The 15,132-nt window shown below is 34.3% G+C and overlaps 1 protein-coding gene across 1 annotated transcript in view; it reads right to left on the reverse strand.

Annotated features, from left to right (window-relative positions):
* The window catches only part of ASCC3 (activating signal cointegrator 1 complex subunit 3), a 273,528-nt gene that overhangs the window by 157,810 nt on the left and 100,586 nt on the right, over positions 1-15,132 (reverse strand). Inside the window, exons 11-12 of the mRNA XM_009320160.1 lie at positions 3,996-4,172; positions 796-867 (exon numbers count right to left, since the gene is read on the reverse strand). Coding sequence (XP_009318435.1) covers positions 796-867; positions 3,996-4,172 — 249 coding nt within the window. The remainder of the gene's footprint in view (positions 1-795; positions 868-3,995; positions 4,173-15,132) is intronic.

Raw genomic sequence — 15,132 nt, forward strand, 5'->3', positions numbered from 1 at the left:
TGAAAAGCCTCTTCAAGGATCACATTGCATTAGTTTTTGCTCCTGCTCTGAACGGGTGCCATACCTGCTACAACTACTGCTGCTCACACTGCTCTACGTGGAAAGTTCTAACAAAAATGAGACGTTGTGTGGGGGTGATTCAGGAGCACAATGATCACAGAATGATAAACCATTCAGGCTAATGAGGTAAGCCCACCATCTTAGCGGAGTGGAATATCAAACTTGAAAATTCACTGCAGAAACCTCTATTGTAAAGCAAAATGAAGGATTACTTCCTTTAAAAAGAAAACAAAACACAAACCCCAAGATATTTCAAGTGACAGATGCTGAGCTCTTGTGCACCATGTCTTGAACGCTCTACATAATTCTCATCCCTCATCTCTAACAGGAGACACTAGAATTTGAAAGATATGGGAAAGGCTAAGAAGAATAACTAAGTGCTGTATTTTTTCTTTTTTTTAATCATTAAATGTACCTAAGTCTCAGGTCTCTAAAGTATTGACCTACTTTGCCTTGTCATTTTAAAAAAGTGACATAAATATACATTAATTACTTTAAGGGATATATGAAGTACCAGGAATTTTCACCTTAGCTAGAAACTAACGTTATTTAGCCAGATTTTCTTGCATGCTGTTTCTATAAAGTGTTTTCAAGATTAGAGACGACCTCTGAAGTGACACATCTCAAAATAATTAAAAAAAAATTTAAAAAATATTTCTTAATACATCGTTATGATGATCAAAACAGATTTCTTTATATGTGTTCTGAACGCCAACTGAAATAAAAAATAAATACCTGGTGTCCAGCCATTATTTGCTTCAGCACATTTTCATAACATACTTCATCCATATGATTCAGCTGCTGCACCTGAAAAACAAACATCATACCTCATATTAAAAGCATTTCTATCTTTATATATTTTCTACTCCATATCAAGCAATTTACAGTGATCCATGAAAAAAAAAATGTGATTATGCAATTAAATTTACAATATACTGATTCCCATTCCTAACAGTATCTTTTTGATATTCTTCAATTCACAAATGGAACATGAAAATAAGTAGATAAAATACAAGTAAGGGCAGCGGATAGAAAATTTATTACGTGACTTTGCTGTTTTTTTAAATGACAAAAGAGACGTAACCCAGTTCTATAATTTATCTGTTTCATATTAAGGAATCTTACTTCAACAGGATATTGATGAAGTATCCATTTAATACATCATCTTACCTAACATTAATTCTTTCCCAAACTACAAAAATAGTTTTTACATTGCAGATATATATAACTAGGAAATTACTGATTGTCAGCTTTTTTGCCATAGAAAACAGAAATTTCTTCATAGTTGTGTCCTGCACAGGGACCAGTGGGAGTACAGTCTACAGAGTTTCCAATTATGGATAAATAAAATGTTTCAAAAAGGTTAAAAAAAAAAAGAGTTCAGTTAAAATGAAAAGTATTCTTCAAGCTACTCTAAAGATTTTTTTTTTCCAACTTCTTTAATGTAGCACAATATAAATAGCATGTATCTACTTGAATGCACCTCAGTATTAAGGTTGTGACAAATCAAAATAAATAAATGAAGTTCAAAATCAGAACAATCACTCCATTCTTCATTTGTGCATTCATGGGTGGAAAGAAGATAGTGGTTTTATAACAAAATTTTTTTGCCACAAAGAAATGCTTTACAAGAGCAAAGCACATAAGAATTCAAAAATGGAAGTTTAGTACTTGGAGTTATCTAGAATAGCTGAAAGTTGAAAACCACAGCTTTAAAACAGCGTTAGAGGCAAGAAGAGAACATTCACATTTGGCATCGCACAAGCATAGTAATAAAAAGATGAGACAATACAAACATATGCAAGAGACAAGTAGCCAGTCTAATTATTCTGAAAATGAGAGGTTAGCATTTTAATTATTTTTTCAAATAATAACAAGTGAAAATCATTAAGGAGAAATGTATATAGGCAGTGCATAAATACAAATGTGGACATATATATACACACATACATACAAACACAATTTTATGTATTCTTTGCATTTATACCTAAAGAGGAAAACATAAACATGCATAAAGAAAAACATTAACAGACCTCTGACTGAAGAAGCCAAACTTCAGCCTTGGTCCCATATGCTCTAAGAGTTTCAACATACAGAGTTTTAAAAGCTTTCCTGGCTAACTTCTATGCATAATAAATACACCATGCTGTCCTTAACTTTGAAAGCTTGCTTACAGTTTGCATGTGATTCGGCAAATCACTAATCAGTTCCAAATTTTTTGGGAGGTTTTTTGGATGAAGGATGTCAGAAAGCTGTGGCAAAGCATTTACCTAAATAAACTAACAGCCTTCTATCTCCTTGCAACTCATCAGTGTGGATATAGACATAGTACTTATTGCACTTGCTGATGTTCTGCAAGAACTGCTTTTGATTCTGGGGGTTTTTGCATTGCTTTCCTCCTCTCATATAGAGCAGAAGGATGTTGATATTGGCAATAATTTGGCAGCTTTAGGATTCTATTCAGGATAATGCTAATACATTCTCAAAGAGGCTTAATACTTTTACTTTTCATCTGCTATGAAGTGTATTATCTTGATTTCAAAATGTATTTTACTCCCTGAAATCTGTAATGACATTCTTCCGAAAAGCAAAAAGACAAACTCCTGGCTGCGGTATTACCAAAACAGTTGTCTTCGTCTGCCAGGTACTCACATTTCAGGATAACTACTACCTCCTAATATTTCCTCATGTCCTCATGGTTTTTTTAGAAATTTCAAACTTTATAGGATAATTTGAATATTTCTTTGATTTTTAAATCACAAATGCATTCTAAAGTGAGTATGAAGAAATGGAGTCTTTCCTTTTTTCTTACCATAGAGTGGAAATAAACTAAATATTCAAATCAAGTATCAGGAAAAGATTAAAGAAAAGCAACAGCAAATAACAGTGAAGGTACTTGAAACAATTAATGAAGGTTAAAATATGCAAATCATGGTAAGCACCATATGGTAAACTATTCTTGTGTGTATAGACTTGAAATGGCTCCCTACAGTTGTAAAATAAGTTTCTTTCCTGCACTGCAGATGGAATGAACTACTTAAATAACCTAGTAAGAAAGGCAATGTCCATTTTTACAAAAAAGAAAAAAATGCTATTATCGATTAAGCTATGAAATTAACTTTTGATTGAAAATGTTTGGTTTCTGTTAAATTAAATCATAGCAGAATAAGATTTTCTAAAAGTTGAGCTATGTAAGCTTTAATTATCAGCTAGTGAGATGCATAGGAAACCTTATGGAAAAGTGTTTTAATTAATTCCTGTATTATTACGTGTCAAGTGGCACTGCACTTACGATTTTTAATAAGAATATTATACCTGACCACAGCCTTACTGCTTCCCAAAATAAGCAAGAGCACAAAGAGTAAAGAAGCTTATTTAGGGACTACTTTAACGTGATTTCTATCAGATGTGCATATATGACAGCTAATGGCTTAGCATGCTAAGGTTTTCATCAATAACTTATATCCAACTAGTATTAATGCATGTCATATTAATATATATCTCTCTCTCCAGATTTCATAAATGAATATTTTCTTAAAACATTCCTCATGCACCCTTACAGCCAAACAAGAAGCACCGCTGTTTCTAGCAAAATGGAAAACTGAAACGAGAAAGGCAGAATAATCAGCTGCTACAGTAACTCTGCAGTTGAGGGTGATGATTTCTCCTTAATCAAGCAAAACTTTCTAGTGAAGCAGAGGCAAAGCAAAGCTAGATACCATTGTATCCAATTACAACAAGGCCTATTTACAAGTATTGTAAACTGAGGAAATACAATTCTTAAAGCACCATTCAATTATGTATATCTTTATACAGAAGAAAATATGCTTCATAAAACACCTGTAGCATAATAAACCAGTACCCCCTACACATACATACATGAAGCACGATCAAAACAAACAGCAAACCTTTTTTTGGCATTCATGATTCTTTACCTTATTGGTTGTCTTAATTCCTATAAAGGTTTGCCCCAGTGGTACCGGTCGGAAACGGCCATCGAAGTAGAATAGTCCAATGCAGGGATTGACGTGTAGAAATGTAGCAACATCAAGATAATTGGGTAATGTAGCTGAAAGGCCCAAAATCCTAATCATACTTTGTGTAGACTCAACCTATTAAAAAACAGAAAACCTGTAAATGATCCGAGTGTTATAAACCAAGAAATCAAGCACAGAGTTTTAAAATATCTCTTATAAAACAGTAATGTGAAAGAAGCATTTAATACTTTCTACAAAAGGTGAACAATAGATGTTAGTGATTACCCTGCACCGAAGAAACCAAAGCACTCTGCAATTCCATCGAATCTTGCTTATTCATCTTTCTATTTTATTGTACTTTTGCCCTCCAAAAGGTTAGCAGTAATTAACTGACATGGAGGAACAACAGCAGTAAAACTGGCTTTGTTAAGAAGGGATAGTCCAATTTATAGGCAAAACTAGGACAGATAATTTGGTATAATTTCTTCCTTAGTCCAAATCACACCCCAATTCTGAAAAGAAAGAAGAATGTAATTCATATCATTCCTCAGTCTTGGCTTTTGCTTAGACCTTTCCACAACTCTCTCAGGCAATGTATTCTAGTTTATTACTATCTGCATTTCTCCAGTACGTAGCAGTACTTCTGCAGAGTTGAAGATATTTAAATACCAGGAAGTCGCTCTGTAACAGACATTTTTTCTATCTTTTTTTTTTTTAAATGCCCCGAATGTTTGCCTTACATGCCTTCCCATTTGACAAGGGACAGAAATGGTGCTTTACAATGAAATACTCTGTTTCATATAAAAGCCTGCATATTATATGTATTTCCAGGTAATTTTCAAAAAGAATGAAACCAGACAAAAGACTTGAAAGAGGAAAGTACACAAGAATTTTCCCATCTCCTTCTGGAATATTAAGAGCCGTGTAGGCTGGCTCACAACTTTCTTACTAGCATAATTATTTAGAAGCAAAGTTCACAGTAATTTTCATCAAAAGGCTTTTTATACACTATAACTGAAGCCATATACGAGGTTCTCAACTTGTCTCAAATGCGTGAATGTCTCATGATGAGTAAGGCTGGTAACTTCTACCTGGCTAAGTCCTGTTCAAAACAATTACGAGGTTTTACTTAGAATACAGGGGTTTGAGTTAAAGTGAAAGGAAGTGCCATGTAATTAAAACAGACGAATTAAAAGTTTTCAAAAAAGATGATTAAAAAGTATATGAAGGTCGTTGTCAAGGAAGATCAAATACACCATACCATAACTGAGACCTGGCGAATAACAAGCACACCAAAATAATAAACCAAATCCCAAAAGAAACCACCCCCCACAACCCCACAGACATCAAGCAGACAAAGTAAACCACTACATTGCCTGGTAACGGACATGTCCCATAGCAAAAATTTGGATGCTTAAACTGTGGACTCAACCAACTAAACGACACAGAAAACCTGCTGCTTGACCCTTTTGCACTTATACAAAGAGCAGCTTTGCAAAGGAAAGCCCATGTACAACAAAATCTTATATGTAAACGCAAATTTTGAGATGACTGGGACAAATGAGAGATTTCATTTTCAAAAGTCTTCCATCTGCAGGGAACAAAAGCAGCATTCACCTTGAAGAGAACAAAGAAGCATTACCATTTCTTACACATCTTTTCACAGCTGGATTATGTGATGACCTAAGGGCTATAGTCAACCTCAATGACACAGTTTTGAGGTGTTTGAGGTTTTTTCTTTTTTTTGCAGGGGGGGATGGTGGTGGTGTGTGGAGTGGGTGGTTTTCTTTTTGCTTTGTTTGGTTGGTTGGTTTTGGTTTGGTTTTGGCTCCATCCCCTGGAGCACCACCTCCTTCTGCACTGACCTTGCTGTCTGCGGCGTTCTCTCTCACGCTTTTTTCCCCACTTCTCTTTCTCTCTCAACTGCTGCACGGTGATTTTACCCTTTCTTAAATATGCTTTTACAGAGGCACCACCAGCCGGCTGCTGGGCTGAGCTGTGTGCTGCGGTGGATCCATTGGAGGTGGCTGGAACTGACTGTGTCTGGCACACAGCAGCCCTGGCCTCTTCTCACAGAGGCCACCCTGCAGCCCCTGCTGCCAGTACCTGGGCACCTGCACCTGGTACATAAGTTTAATTAATGTTTATATGCTTTTTTTTTTTTTAACCTGAATCTGTAAGAACAGAGCCACTTGCTGATATATTTATCCTGTACTTTGTTCACAATCACCTGATAATAAGTACAACAATCTGAAAGTGCAACTGAGCTCCAATCTGGAAAACATTATTTCATTTTGCCAAATTCAGTAACAATTTTTTTCAAATCTCCTAAGAGCCTGAAAGCACTAGTTTGAAAATGTGCTCAGTTCCATCTGAAGGTAGGAAAGCATTTCAAGTATTTAAACAATTAACAAGAACTCTGCTTAATAACCATGGAATTGTGAATTTTTACAGCAATTAACTGTAAGTTGTTTGTTCAGAGTTTACTTTCAAAATATAAACAATGCCTAGAGAACAGTTACAGTTTAGTTACGGAGACTTGCCACTTTCAAAACCTTTGTAAAAAGAAGCCATTTAACTTCACTAATCTGGCAGTTGGCCCTGCAGTTAAGAAGCTGATTGAAAACCCTGAATTACAACTCCATATGAAAACCACAGCAGAGAGTTAACACAAGCAAGTAATTAAAATTACTAATATGCATAGCACATTTTAAAAAAAAATATATTTTTGTATATTTTATATTATACTTTACATATATTTTTGTATATGTATATAATGCCTACATAATTTTTTCAATTTAGAAATCTAAAATTTACAAATTATTTGGACAATTAGTTTTCTATTTATATCAAGCCACAAGAATCAAGTCAGAGTGCTATAAGAAATCAGGCAATAATGTCTTTTGCTCTATAGTAACATTTTGTTAGTCTTCGTAATTAAATAAAGACTATTAAGACTCTAAATCATGCCATCAATATCTTTAACTTCTTTCAAGGCCATCCAAACAAACAAAAAAAATCTTTATTTTTTACCACCTACTTTTATATCCACTTAGCAACACAAAATATCAATAATAAATATATATATATATATATATAAAATCAAGAAGCAAAAAGAGGTACATTTACTCTAAAAGACAAAATGTATCACAACTACTCTCTGAGTTATTTTATGCTCACGTCAAATTAAAACTGTAAACTAAAACCCTATGTGTCTGCACATCATCACATTCATACACAGAATGACTTTTTTTATTCTTTTAATAATACACGGCAATATACAAACAGCAGTGACTAAAACTGTGCTAAACTTAAAAGTTAGAAAAACAAAATTATCTGAATATGCAACCATAACACATCATTTATTTTTGCATTTTCTCTGTGATTATAATTCAGTTTCAATTACTTATCTATTATTCATCTATCCAAGCACTATAAAGACTTTATTTTTCATAATGGTTTTTAGAATTCTAACACATTTTTAGAACAGAGTTCTCTGCAAACATTTTTCAACTACTTTTCTGACTTTCCCTTTAAGAGCAAGCATTAATATGTTTTGCTCTCAGATGCTTCTAAACAAAAGTATTTCTTGAAAGTGTGCAGATGCCCTTTGTAAATACAGTCCATTCAAACATTAATATTTTTCATGTGCTGGATCAGTTATTATTTGGTCCCAGAAGTCCCAATTAGAGATTGGGCCTTCATATACAAGACACTATGAACACATAATCTTTTCCTGAAATTGCAGTAAAAATTACTGAAAAGACATTTTGGATCACAAAGTTTTCTGTTTACATTCCCTATCACTGGCTGGTGGTATGCAGCTAAGTGCATTTTCTTCACTACTGGCACGCAATCTCAAACATTTTAATCTTCATGTGTGTTTAATTATCTCAGTAAAAATATAAGCACCGTTTGGAACTTACAAGGCTTTCTTTGGAAAACTGAACTGTCACAGTATTTGCACATCACGTTCTTTGAAAGCTTTACTATATTTTATTGATTTGATATTACACTGGAAGAAATAAAATTGCCATAACTATATTTAAATGACATATCTAATTAGTATATCTAATTCAGAAGCATTCACGATGGCATGTGGAGAATTGACAGCATGTTCACTATACATGTTCACAGAACACGATTGTCACACCATGAAATTCCATGTATACAGAAAAAAAAAAGAGAAGACAGTTATCCAGCACCGATTTCCACACTCAAGCATCATCTGCATTTACACTGTAAATGATAAAGGATCAGGTATTGGAAGTGCCTCTCCGGATTGTAAATTGATCACAGCAGGATCGTTTTCTTCCTAATAGGTTTTAAGATTTGCATATCATCTCATTACATTACAGCCGCCACTTGAGAGCATACAGAGTATGCATAGAGATACTCTTTTATCTGACTTCTAAAGTTCTTCCTGAACTTTGTGATCTTGGCAGTCTTCCCATTTCCATGTATTAAAATATCACATCCACAGAATTAATTACAATCAAGCTGGAAAGCATATCCCTGATTTTTCAACTCGAGCACAGAATTAAGTGAAGCAGAGAAGTTTACATATTCTAATCTTTGAAGAATTGTCCACTGGTTAGAAATTAATCTGATATTCAGATGACCCAGGATCACTTCAACACACCCTCTGTCAGTCTGTATGCCCTTCAGATGTACACTGAAGACAAGATACACAGAAAATTAGACACAAGTGTTTCTTAGTTTTTAGTCTAGATGTGCAAGAAGATGAACTCTTAATGTAGGTTCCTGAGTTCTCTGCTCAACTGTGGTAAGAATGAAGTACTGCATACAGGGATTCACCTTAGTTATTAGTTAGATACCACCCTTACCCCGAGAATGCCTCTAAGTCTCAGCCTCTCAAAAGATCTATGTTTTTCACATTATCCAAAAAAAAGGAGAAAAAAAGAGGAAAAAAAGGAGAAAAAAGAGGAAAAAAAGGAGGAATTCTTAGAACATTAAAAAAAAAAATTAAAGGTGTTTCAAAATGACTAAGAAGGAGGTTTGTTAGAATGTTTCACCAGTGTTTACTTGTTTATTGATATCTTGCTTACTGTCTAATGAAAGAATTAAGAAGTTGTCAATCAGTCCACATAGGTGGTAATTTCCTAATTTTAGGAACAAAAATGGAAAACCCAGTAAAATTGCAAAATCAAAAGTACATAGTAAAAATGCAATTACTAATACTGTTTTGAAGATTCTACGTAGGACGTTACCTACAACTCAAACACTCTGCACAGGATGCATTTGTTACTAGGCAACCATCTAGTTAAGTAATTTTATAAATGAGTTTTACTCTGCTTCCAATGAACCCTGAAAATACTGTGATCTCAGTCCTCCATTTAGAACATATTTAAAAATCTACAGGTACTGAAAAACTGTAACCATGCAGAAAGTGCTATTAGAAGCCATATTGTTTTCCCTCAGCTAAATATTAAGTATGCAATACTTTGCCTTAAGAAATGACATTTTGAATATACCTATTAAGAGATTTCTATGCCCTGCACAGTGCCATGTCAGTTTTTCTTGAATTACAGAACGCCTTTTCATACTACGCTTACTGTTTTGTTCCAAAACTAAGAAATAAGAAATATGAACCCTTCTACAAACCAGTTTAACTGCTTTACCATATTATGAAAGAACATAAAACATACAACAATCACTATTACCTTTTAAACTCCATGGATAATCACAAAAATGGAAAAATGTTCACATATCAATAATAAAAAATGACATGCAAGAATGACTTCCTGACATCACTTCCACGCAAAGTAATAGAAAAGCTTCTGAAGATTAGTTTGGATATCTGACACATAACATTTTCCAAACAAATGGAGATTAGGTTTTGTTTTAAAAAAGTATATTGTTTTAAAAAAGTCATTTTTACACAATTACAAGGTTGCCAGAAAAGATAACGAGATAGATCCAGACTCATGTAAGGCGCTAGACATACAGCTGCACAACATACTGTTTAAAAATAACATCTCAGAATAGCAAGAAAACATGTATTAAATTTATCACAAGCTGATGAACTGACAGATTTTAAAGAGAATGTATAATTGAAAAACAGCAATTAAAAAGGGATGCCTCTAATTGCTTTCTAAGCCTGACTGTTCAATAATTTTATCCATGATATGCAGTAAATAAAAAATAACTGGTGACAAGAAGAGCAGGTGATTGGCAGAACTAATATAACTGATGTGTGCGTCAGCCATACAGATAAATCTAGGTTAATGGTCCCATTCAAACTAAATTTCTTTTAATTTAGCTCATTCTAAAGCAGGCCACAGCTGCAAAACGAAACCCTATTCTCGGGAAACATTCTTATAGCAACAAGTGAATCCTGCAGCAACTATAAAGAGGTTTGTCTGAGGACTTAATGAACAAGCATCTGAATGCAAGCTCTGAAGATGATGTGTTAGCAAATTAAGTACATGCAATTCTTAGAGGTATAAAAAGGATAGAACTGAGTAATAGGAGGAAAACCTCTAAACATACCAATTGCAAACATAAGAATGTTCAGCGAAAAAAGCCCCACAACAGTTACAGCTGGAAACAAAAAAATTATAGTAGAAATAGTTTCAGTAATCTTGTTTGGTTTATTCTGTAATAGAAGATGCTGAGAAACTTGATCAGCCTATATAAGGAACATCAAAAGGACAAAAGACTAACAGCAGTCACTCAAGATGCGAAATGAAGAATCAAATGAAATGCCAATGCCATTATTTACTGATGCATTCTAGTTCCAAAAGACACATATAGGAACTACAGTGGGCTATCATTAGAGACAAGATATATAATCTTATCAGCTGTTCTTAGTCATTAGCTATCAGCCTTGCTTTTTTTTTTTTTTAAACTGCTCAAATTCTCTTAATCAAGAATGGGATTCCAAGCACATAAAAATTCCTAATTTGATAACAATTAGGCATTTAGCTTTGGGTGAGAAACCTCTGAACTTGTTTGCTTCTGATTTCTAGCAAGGAGGTAAAAGAAGGAAACAAAGGGACAGAAAAAAAGAGGTAGAGGAGATAATGAGGAACTAGAGATACCGAAAATGCATCCAGAGCAAAGAAAACTACAAGACGGCTGAGAGGGAAAGTTTCTTAAATGAGATGTCATGAGGCAAGAAAGCTCATAAAGGAAACATGAGAATTTCCAGGGGAAGGAGAACAACTCCACCATCTCATGGTCACCACAGCCAAGCCTGCCTTTGATCTTCACATCCCCAACGAGCCCCTCCCTTGTTGGTGAGTATGAGGTACAGCAAAGCACCTCTCCTCGTTGGCTCTTCTGTCACCTGGAGGAGAAAGTTCTCATCAATGCACTCCAGGAATCTCCTGGATTGCTTGTCCTGCTGTGTTGTCCTACCTATTATTTATCCAGCAACTTCGTTGATCTAATACAAAAACATAAAGCAATTGAAACTTAAATTTGGAGAATGAGACTGTGATAAGAACAGTATTTGTGTGTCTAAGATGGGAGCTTTGGTTCCCCAAAATCTGAGAAATCTTTTCCTATGGATTTTCTTTTATTTAATTTATCATTCACATAGTTGAGAGAAGGTATCAAAACTCACATATCACTCAAGTATGCTTTTTGTGAAAAAATACCCGTAAGCAGCAAAGAAGGCAGCAAAGAAGGCATCAAAATCTCTGAAAAATTATGACAAAATAATTCAGTGTCCTTTAAAAGCAGTCAATTTTTTCCTTTCAAGCTAATAAGCTTAGTAGATATTACAGAAGTGTGGAAAGTTTGATTAAAAGGTTTAAGCATTTCAGTTTTACATCTGCATTATGCTCTAGACTAAAACTTTAAACATCAAAGCTATAAATTGGATTCAAAGAAGTTGTTTGATGTTATACCTACAGTATATAACAGAGCTCAAAGCAATTTTCCCACCAAAATGTTTAGCAAAGTCAATTTAAATCACTTGCAAAAGCATTCTCTAAAATTTGAAAAGTGCAAACATGCACAAATATGCTGTTCATTCTGCTATGAGTAAAAATGTCAGCAATTCCAATACATACGCTCCTTCCGGGTTTTAAAAAAAACCTGATTCTAAAAAATGCCATAAGTTAAAATGAACATGTTAAAGTCTTACAGTAAGTGGTGTTACTCTGTGTTCATCTGGGGGAAAGTATAACCACAATTCAACTATTTTGAGGTGCAAATTAGGACAGACCTGCTAATGCATCAGGATATTCCTGTTTTGAGAATGTATTTGTATAGCTGTATTTGTACAGCATATGAATACAGATCTCAAAACATTCTTTTCTGGCACAGTTGTAGGCCCAAGTAGCTAATTGAACACTAATTCTTAAAAAGACACCTCCCCCCAAATAATAGTAAAAAAAAAATCCTTTGTCTGTTTTTCTATTATCCACCATCTAAGCAAAGCAACCCTCACACAACAACAAAACAAGGAGATGCTTTTTCTATAAGACAGGATAGCAAGCCCTGCAAAACGTAAAAGGCACTACATTGTACAACCTGACCTGCACAGGAATCATGACATTGTCTCGTAAGATAGTCTCATATACAAGCTAGGGAAGATGTACTATAGGTAGACGCCATCATTAGAGTAGCTATTTGTGATTTATTGAAAAGGCTGTAGTAGTATTCAAAGGAATTTATCACAGTTCTATCCTAGAAGTGATACAAGAAATGACTGTTCCAGGTCAGACTAAAAAACCAACTACTTCAATACACTGTCTCTCACAGTGGCTGAAAGGGACAGTACAGAAACTGGGAAAATGTCAATGATATTTGCCAGCATAGCCCCAGTTACCACAGCCCCCAGTCTGATCTAGTGACTATTAATCTGCAACGAATTTTTCTTTGAATCACTTTCTGAATCTCTCCACAACAAATTAGGAAAAACTAGTCAATATTTCTGATGTCCTAAACCAGTATACAAATCAGGTAACTGATTTCAGCAATTACTGCAGTGGTGCAATTGACAATAACGGTATTTCAGATTGATGTTGTCAATGGTTTTTTTGGTTTGTTTTTTTGAGAACTGAACAATTATTCTTACCTCCTGCATGCATGAATATTGAATGAGTACGAGGTTTCTACAGATATAAATGAAAAATATGTTCTAGAACTACTTTCAGAAGGGCTGGAGAGGAGCTTTATGTTGCATACAGAATCATCGAAATCAGAAGGACATTCTCCAGTGATGGGCTGAATATCCTGGGTTTAGTTCCTGCTCCAGGGACATTTACGAATTTGTATCAAAATGCAGAAAACAGAACTATGAGCAGGGAACAGAACCAAAGAAATATAACCAAATATTTTCTTTACAAAATATCATTATAACATTATTAGGTGTGATATTTTTGCACTTAAAACATCTGTAATAGTATTTTCACTAAAGTCCAGTGAAATACTTCTGAAATCAGAAAATTTATGTTATCTTTTTTAGACACCAAATTGAAGTTCCAGTAATTTCATAATTAGTTATGGATGTACAACGCAAACTTCATAGAGCTATGCTTGCAGGCTCAGATGCTGCAGTATAACATTTCAGTGTAACTTCTAAAACTAACCCTCTTATTATTTGTTTCCATATTAAACAGCTAAAACACTTGTACAAAACATCTCCTGTTTCTTTGTCCCCTAGCTCTCTGGGAGGCTTGCAATTAAAAATATTTTTGTTTGGAATTGTTTTCTACTGCATAATTCTATATATTTCTACAAGTAGTTTTGTTTTCTGTTTGACTGTGGGTTTTTTTTTTTAATGTATTTTTATACTGCAAATTTTCCCTCTCCAACCACCTTCTTGTAAAGATTCATAGTGATCTCCAATACTGCCTTTCTTACCAACTTAGAATAAATAAGGTCTTCAGAAAGGTGGTGAGATAGTTAATTTCAAGATTTGCATTTTGTTTTTCTTCCCAACTGTCTCGCTTAAGGAAGGGTTACAAATGAGTAGCTTCAATTCCAGATGAATTAAACTCCAACTTGGTAAGTAAAACAAACCTTGAAATCCTAGAAGATTAAAGCACCCTAGAGACCTATTTTTTAAATTAGTGTTGAAGCAAGATACTGCTATATTACAATAAATGCACTAAGGGTAGGATTCAGTACACAAGACATAATTGCCTCAGATTTTATATTCCTTAAGTTACCTGCACAGGCTTGACAGACACAAAAGGAAAGGATCTATGGGAGATTTGTGTCCAAATGAAGCAGAAACAGGATGCCAAGCTGAATAATGTAGGGCAGATAAAATGGCTCTAGACATCTATTTCGAACAGCTGGAGCCTACTTTACAAGTCTCACAAAACTTCGCATTAAAAAATGAATGAGTCTTGCAATCTGACATGAAGACAATGACCATCACGGTCACTGCTAAAAGCTGAGATGCTTTACTTTAAAGACACCTAAGGAAAACAAGGTAATCAAATCCATTTAAGAAAGAAAATACAATATCAAACAGGTTAAGTTTTAGTGCCCTTGAGGTAGTCTAAACTTTACAAAGCCCTACTCTCCATTAAAAAAAAAAAAGAAATCTTTCCAAGTTTAGCTTTTTCTAAGGAATTATTACTTATGTTGTTCTTTATATAGGAACTTTACACTTTCTGTACTGGATTACAGCAGACATCCATTTTATTCTGTTCTTAGAGGAGCTGGAACCAGATGATTCAGAAAGCCTTAACAAGGCTAGTGTAGCCTTACCAAGAAAAAAGCATCTTGAAAACTAAAAGGCTTTAAACATTTAACATGCTATAATAGAACCACAACAATACCAATTGTGTTCATTTTTAACTCATTACATATTATTTGTATTGACATACTTTTGCTCTGCATGACAAAAAAAAAAAAGAGAACGCACTCTATCCTCTCCTTCCCATTATTTATTTATCCTAATTCCATCCTTTTTATTCATCCCTAAATTCCACATTTTATTTTTCTTGTAAATGCACATCTTGCCATTGAGACCAATCTTATTTATTGCCTAACTCTGAATCCTTCTTTTGTACAAGATTTAAGAAAAAACCCCACACATTCATCCTTTCCTCCTTTTGCCATTTCAAATCTTGGTATTTAGAAAGCACCACTAAAGCATGGGGGG

Source organism: Pygoscelis adeliae, unplaced genomic scaffold, assembly GCF_000699105.1.
Source record: "Pygoscelis adeliae isolate BGI_AS28 unplaced genomic scaffold, ASM69910v1 Scaffold41, whole genome shotgun sequence".
In the NCBI taxonomy this organism is placed as follows: Eukaryota; Metazoa; Chordata; class Aves; order Sphenisciformes; family Spheniscidae; genus Pygoscelis; species Pygoscelis adeliae.